The sequence below is a fragment of the Cyprinus carpio genome, chromosome B24 (genome assembly GCF_018340385.1).
Source record: "Cyprinus carpio isolate SPL01 chromosome B24, ASM1834038v1, whole genome shotgun sequence".
Lineage (NCBI taxonomy): Eukaryota > Metazoa > Chordata > Actinopteri > Cypriniformes > Cyprinidae > Cyprinus > Cyprinus carpio.
Window position 1 is genome coordinate 19,700,319 of NC_056620.1, and position 7,835 is coordinate 19,708,153.

General features: G+C 36.9%; 1 protein-coding gene across 1 annotated transcript; it reads left to right on the plus strand.

The window, feature by feature from the left end:
• Positions 1–3,387: 3,387 nt before the first annotated feature.
• Positions 3,388–6,814, plus strand: LOC109050040 (homeobox protein GBX-1). The gene is made up of 2 exons (XM_042752341.1): positions 3,388–4,152; positions 5,518–6,814. The coding sequence occupies exons 1-2, from the start codon at positions 3,717–3,719 to the stop codon at positions 6,030–6,032; spliced, it is 951 nt and encodes a 316-aa protein (XP_042608275.1). The 5' UTR covers positions 3,388–3,716; the 3' UTR covers positions 6,033–6,814.
• Positions 6,815–7,835: the final 1,021 nt, after the last annotated feature.

Genomic DNA, 7,835 nt, shown 5'->3' on the forward strand with positions numbered 1-7,835 from the left:
TGGGGCGCCATGGAGCTCAAGTGGAATCTGAATTCATATTGAAAGTTCTGTCCAATCACTGATAGGATTCCATGCACAATTGAATGCAATTTTGAATGAAAAATATTTAAAAGTAACATCCTGAATGCTTTAATGTTTTCATTTTCTTGTAAAATAAAACGTTTAAAGTGTATTTTTGCTGATGTAACTAATTAATTTTAGCTAATTTGCTTAAGAATCAATACATGCACTACATTCAAATCATACTGATTAGTGAGCCGCTACAAATGCATTTAAGTATTTTCCAGTAAATATGTTCAAACACTGATCTAAATTATATCAAAAGCATTCTTCAAGAAGGCAAGGTTTGATTATTCTATTGTATTTTATCAAATTGTCAATTTTTAAGTACTTGGTTTGATTGATTTGCTTATCTACACTAAGATTTTCCTTAAAAATTCCCATTATCCTTTTTTCATCATATTTTATATTAACAGAGGACGATAGAAAACCTTGCTGAAACATTACAATTCAGTGATTTGACATTCATATTCAACATTTTTAAGGTCATGATTGGACAAGAAGGTATCCGTTGCAAAAGGGGTTTGTCTCTGTCAATGAATGCTGATTTAGACGTAAACGAGATCATGAGCATGATTTATATGGATTATTAAGAAAACTACTAATTACATTATTTTCAAACTGTTAAGCTCCACAAGTATGCATCACGTCCATTTTTGTTACAGGCTATTATCAAGTCTGAGAAAGGAGCGACATCCTCTAGCCACTCAGAGATATGTGGACATATTATGTTATTATGATAATGTTATGAAGAAGCATGCAGTTGAATGGTAACCAGAAGTAAAGGCGGAGCGCAGAATGATGGGGGACAATGTGAGGGCCTCAAGTGATCCTGTCATCTTGACCCATTAAAAAACACCAATACTAACAATGCAATGGACATATGAGTAAAAGGATTTACCAGAACAATTTATGAATAATAATAATAATAATGGTTGAATTGTATTAACATATTTATTAATAATGATGCTTTTTATTATCAGGTTGGATGCTGGTGAAGTGCACTTTTGATAATTTACTGCTTTTTTATATAAAAATATGATTCAAATGTCAACTTTATGCATATTCTGACCTGGTGTTCTATTTAACCTGTATTATCCTCACACACAGATCAGTGCAGTCATTTTAGCAATAATAAAAAAAAGTTTTCCCCTTTAATGCTGCACTATTCGGATATAAAGCTATTAATTAATTAAATAGATAAAGCCTTGGTTTGTGATTTCTGTCTTCATGTCTTCACGTAGAAGAACAAAGGTTCTTCGCAATTGTCTACGAGCAGATCTTTGATAAAAGTCTCATATACGATGACCAGGAGGAGGGGGGCTCTGATTGTATCCCATTCAGTAGCGTGAGAGAGAGAGAGAGAGAGAGAGAGAGAACACTGTCTGGTTTCAATAGATCAAAGAGCACTGCTCCTGAATGGAGTCATTTGCAATTATAAGAATAATTAGCATCTGTGGGTCCTCCATCGCTAATCAGAGTCGGAGGTGATGTGTTTATGTCCTCGCGCAATCAGACGGCCAGTTGGAGAGCTCGCGCCCCGCAGGACTCAATAGCGCCTAATCATCATCAGAAGTGAATTGGCATTTAAACGCTAAAATGATCTCCGATTAAATTAATGCTTAGCGGGGAAAGAGAAACCGCTCAGAGGGTACAATTTTAGACCCCTTTTCTTTGTTTTTTTTTTTTTCTTTTATTATTTTTCTTCTAAAATCGAAATTATGTTCGCAACTATTAAAGGGAAGTATGGTTACGTTTTCTCTTAAAGTCTGGTGCTTCTTAATTTTCTGTGTACTTAACATCTTGTCAAATTATCTGTCATTTTCCACCAAGGATCTTTCCTCTGAATATATGAAGCTCTTTTTTTGTCTGGATCTTTAAAAATACATTAAAATGGATTTCATACAATGACTTGAACATCTGTTATGATTAACACGTTTTCAATTTATGAACTTAAGTCATTTTGATATGGTCCAGAGTTTGGAAAAAAAAAGTCTCTTTAAAACGCTGAATTACGCAATACTTGAAATCCCCCCCAACCCCTCGAGCGCGTATCAATGTCGTTAATTTTTTCAAAAATACATTTTTAAATAAAAAGGCAGGTTTTTTTTAGGTCAAATGAAGTAACTTCTTGTTATTCATCACCAGTGCGCGCATTATTCAGTGACTTTCGGGGAATTTCTGTCAGTAATTTACTGGATGTAATTTGTTGACAACGTCTCACGGATTTAATCGGTCTTTTCGCCTCCCTACATCCCAAACGTGACGCAAGCCATCTAAACAAAACTTTTTTTGTTATATACTTTCAATATACAGCCAAAATATTGAACAAAGTGATACAAAATGACAGTTGGCCTACTTGTTCTGTCGAAGTTCCGCCTGACTCGCAACGGAAAGCGCTCGCGCTGCCTGCTGTTGCTATGGTTACCCCCGCAGGCGGAAGCACAAGCGATTCTTTTCGCGAGCGTAGGCGGCGTTTACATTTAGCGAACTTACTGAACTTCTGTGGTGACTGAAACGCTATTTGAAAACGCGTTTGAAATGTATACAATTCACATTCCCACACAAATGTATAGACTGTTTTACATTCCATATTTTAACTTCCCCCACCATTTATTTTGACTGACTTTAGGGAGGTTCAAAGTCAGGCCCTCCCAAAATTTGCACCCTATTCGTGACTAAAAATTCATGATATGTATAAAAAAAAAAAAAAATGTAGAAAGTTGTATATAGCCTACACTTCTTTTTTTTTTTTAGAAAAAAAGGTGAAACTAATAGCCTAGCTAGCTTATATAAAAATTGCTTTTCCAAGAACTTGATATGTTTCTTCAACTAAATTTAGACATTTCTTATTTTTATCTTCTAGAAAACCCATCTATAAACAGATATAGATATTTATAGCCATATTTTGTCATTCCCCCCATTTTTATAAGAGTTCACAAAGATCTCTACATTCAAACGTCATTTCATCAGTGAAATCTCTCTCTTGGGGATAATTGTCGGCCAGATTCACTCTTTCTCCCAACAGAACAGAAAAGACTCTCTCTCACAAGAGGGCCGAAACATCTGCCTCTCCGCCCTCGCGACTCCGATGCCATCGGCCTCTGAAAGAACCAACAAAAGAACCGTTGTTATATATCTTCCCTTGAATACAAAGTAATTACTTATCATCAATCAAAATTAATAATAGTTGATTGGGTTGGTGTGGTCAGCGCAGTCCCCTCACATTCGCTTTCCAGAGGAGGGGACTTGACCCACTGGGAAACTACCCCCCTTCTCTCTAGGCGGCCTAAAAAGTCAGGGACTGAATAAGGAAATGAAGCGTAATTTGAGGAAGATGGATGAGTCTCCAGGGCAACTCCCCTTTCTATCCTCTTGTATTGATGATAACCGAGAGAAAGAGAGAGAGAGAGAGAGAGCGCGAGAGCGAGTGTGAGAGAGAGAGGGCTCTGCGTGTGTGTGTTTATGTCTCAGTATGTGACAAACAGAGGCTGAGACACTGAGAGCTTCAGACAAAAAACGCATCAGGTCTCAGTCAGTTGGACGGCGAGGACCCTACAGCATCATCATCAGGATAACCGTGGACCACATTTGGGTGATTTGTCTCAGAAGGCCACTGCACGGGATTTATACGACCAGACCGCGCTCAGTTCACCATGCAGAGACCGAGCGGTCCAGGCACGGCGTTTTCCATTGATTCATTGATTGGCACTCCACAGCCCCGTCCGGGCCACCTGCTCTACACGGGCTACCCGATGTTTATGCCGTACCGACCGCTTATGATTCCACAAGCCCTGTCTCATTCGTCATTACCATCGGGCATCCCTCCCTTGGCACCGCTGGCATCGTTCGCGGGGCGCCTGACCAACACTTTTTGCGCGGGGCTGGGGCCGGGAATGCCCTCCATGGTGGCGCTCACCACCACCCTACCCAGTTTCTCGGACCCTCCAGATAGTTTCTATCCCCCGCAGGAGATGCCGGGACCACGGTTAAGCGCGGACGGGACGGGGATGAACCGGCAGGAGAGCCCGCACGACGAACTCAAGGGCTCTGAACTCCTCAATTTCACGGAAACTTTTCAGGCGGTTGCAGGTAAGCACCAGACACAAACTCTCACTTTGACAGGTGGTTTAATTACGAGCGCAAAAAGTTCGAACGTTCGAAATAAAAGTTCTGTTTAGAACCCAAAGGCTTTTACAGGCTAATGCCGAAAGTTCCACAACAAACTTTTATTCTCTAGTTCTTTAGGAAACTGCTACTGTTGAAATAGATATAAACTCATAAACCAATATGCTAAATAAAATAACTTTTAATGTAAATGTAAAACGAATATTTTTTATAAAAATGATGCGCTTTTGGTGAACATAAAGTGACGCAAAAAATCATTCAACAACATTTTTCTAACTATGTGGAACTCCATAAAAACTTTATGCATGAACTTTAAGATTGTTGTAGCCTACATTCAGTAAGAATTGTAATGACACTTTAAAGTTAAGAATTGTAAAAAAATAAAGAAAGAAAGAAAGAAAGAAAGAAAGAAAGAAAAAGAAAAGAAAAAAAGGCAATGGCCTTTGAATGAAAATTCACCAACGTTGTTTAAAATAGTCGTTTTGTGTGCTGGAATAACAGTGCACTTTATCATCTGTTATTGTTCTTATGGAGTTCATTGAATTATCGAAAGACAAATGAACACATCTGAGCTTAAAAACGTCCATTGTCATTTGATTTGTATTCAGGTGGCACAGGCCTTCACACCTGCCACTGGAGAGTTTCGAAACAATGCTAAAAACGATTTTAAGAATAATATTTTGTGATATTTCTAAATAATTTCTGCAGAATTAGATATTTTACAGTTGAAAATAGAGCAGACTGAATCACAAAGCAAACGATATAAACAAAAGCAATTATTCTGTAGTTTCAGCACAGTTTTATTATTTCATTTATTATAAAAATATATGTTCCCCATCCAACCTACAATAGCCTACTGTCATTTCTTTTTAGTTTAAACACCATATTTTAAAACATTCGTCATCGAAAACAACTCGCAGATTGACACTTTAAATGTACTTTACAGTTATAAATGTAAAAGTTTTAGAATTGTACGCTTCAGTTAATCTCTTGTTGGATTTTATTATCCTACTTTTTAGGATATTAATGAAATAATGTCTATAGAATCAAGCTAAAATCAAACGATAAATAATGTTCTAGCGCTCTTTAACTTTTTTTTAATATCTTGTTAGAGAATTTGACGATTAATTTCTAGTCTGGGCTACATCAATTCGATTTTTAAAATGTATATATATATATGTCAAAAAGGACTTTTTTTTTTTTTTTTTTAGAAATTTCAATTTTAGAGGGTCGAAATGTTTCACATAAATCCTACATTTGTCTTTTGAACTGCCCAAATCTTTGTGGAATATTTGTAATGATTAATGTCTTCATTTTCATTCTCTTCAGGCGAAACCAAACTCTATAGTTCAGATGATGAGAAACTGGACCTGAAATCAGCTGAGGCCGCGTGCAGTGACAGGGAGGACAGTTCAGCCGACAGCGAGAACGAAAGCTTCTCCGACGGGAACACCTGCGCTTCTGCGTCCCAGAAAAGCAAACTCAAAGGCGGCTCACAGGACGCGTTACCGCCGGGCAGCTCGGCAGGAAAGAGCCGGAGGAGGCGGACTGCTTTCACTAGCGAACAGCTGCTGGAACTCGAGAAGGAGTTTCACTGTAAGAAGTATCTGTCCCTCACCGAGCGCTCTCAGATCGCGCACGCGCTCAAACTCAGCGAGGTCCAGGTCAAAATCTGGTTCCAGAACCGCAGGGCCAAGTGGAAACGGATCAAAGCCGGAAACGTCAACAACAGATCCGGTGAGCCCGTCAGAAACCCCAAAATCGTGGTGCCCATTCCCGTGCATGTCAACAGGTTCACGGTGCGGAGTCAACATCAACAGATCGAACCGGGCAGCAGGCCATGAACTCCTCAATGAAAATGACCCTGAACTCCTCAAACGAACATTTACATGACCCACGTTCCCACAGGTCAAGGGTCACACACTACAGATGCATGAAGCACACCTTAAAGGAGACCATTCCAGTATCTAGAAGGATATTCAGTGACTTTTAGGTAACACGTTGTCGACTTTCATCAATTAAAACACGAGTCCTATTCAATGCTTAACGGGTCATCGGTTTACATAGTCTACATTCAGTTCTGAATAGCCTATATGAATCAAAGTTTATGATATTTGAACGTAGGCTAACACATGACCTGTTCAGCATTTAATATTTTTGAAAGTTATTATAAGGTGTTACCGACTTTTATATCTGTTCAATATCGACATTACGTTCAGGTTTGTTCTTTTCCTTCTCTCCTCTAAAATGTCTTTATTTTTAATTTATTATTTTGTACATTTGTAAATATTAAATGTGTCCATGCGACACAAATGTGCACTATACGAGACTGTAAAGAGACATTTTTTTTTTAAATAAGTATTTATAAGTTGCTGTCCAGTGAGTTTTTGCATGTTGCCATTTGTTGTCTAATTTTCCCGTATGATTTTAACGGGCCGTTCTCGTTGTTTCGACCATTTTTGCATGTGCTCTTAAAGCATTTCTGTCCCTTAGAGGCGGAATATCCCACAAGTTCTTTGTGAAAAAAAAAACGGTGATGGAAATAAATAAGCTCAAGAACACAATGACAGAGTGATATATTCCCATCGACGTCACAATAAATGTGCAATATGGTTGCATAAAACTGTTCAGAGTTGCATGTTGGTTCTTCTTAAATATGTTTTAGTTTTTGTCTTCTTTGCAAACGAATGAATTAATTACTGATCCAGTCATTGACTCATTGATAGATATTTTATACCAGACATTATCCTAAAGTGACTACTGGCAATTATTTGATCACTTTTATTTGTTCATTTATTTATTTACTCGTCCTTAAAATAAATGTAATTATGTAATTACAAAGTCCAATTAATAATAATTAATAATAAAATTACCATAGTTTAGTAAACATATAAGGACATAATAAGCATACACAATTTATTTATTATATACAATTGATATATTTTTGAGAATGATGCTAATATATATATATATATATATATATATATATATATATATATATACTGTCCACTGTTGAACCACATTAGAAATAATATCAGGAAATGTTTATTTTGCAAAATCTCTTTCCAGGGCATTTATCGTTTTAATGCACAGGTCACAACTTAGATATCTATTTTCTTTTCTTCTGTTTGAAATAGTCCTTTAAAGGTGTCTTAGCTCTTCTTTACATCCAGCAGATTTACTTTATTTGATGCATTTTGAGCAGGTAATAGAGCACATCTGTCATCAGCGTCAAGAGACCATGGGGTACAATGATTATCCTTCTGTTATACTAACTGAACATAGATTTATTTTATTTTGCAGAAAGTGGAAGCATTGTGAAGCTTGAGCCTTCCACATATCTTCTCTTTAAATGAGCATTATTGCTCTGAATAATTTCTTTTGGCCTTCTTAAAAAAAAAAAAGACCAAACATGCATTATCTGCAGTCTATATTTTGAACTTAACTTAAACATATGCAGCTATTAAATTTTTATGACTTTGACATGAAACATTAACCATTTAGCCTTGCCACAAAATGCATTTGATTCAGTGAAAAACATTATTTATCATGTTAAATGAGACTATATAGCCACATGAGGAAAATACATAAGAAAGATTCACAGTTTGCATGACAATGTATTCAATGCATTTAATGTGCATGTCTAC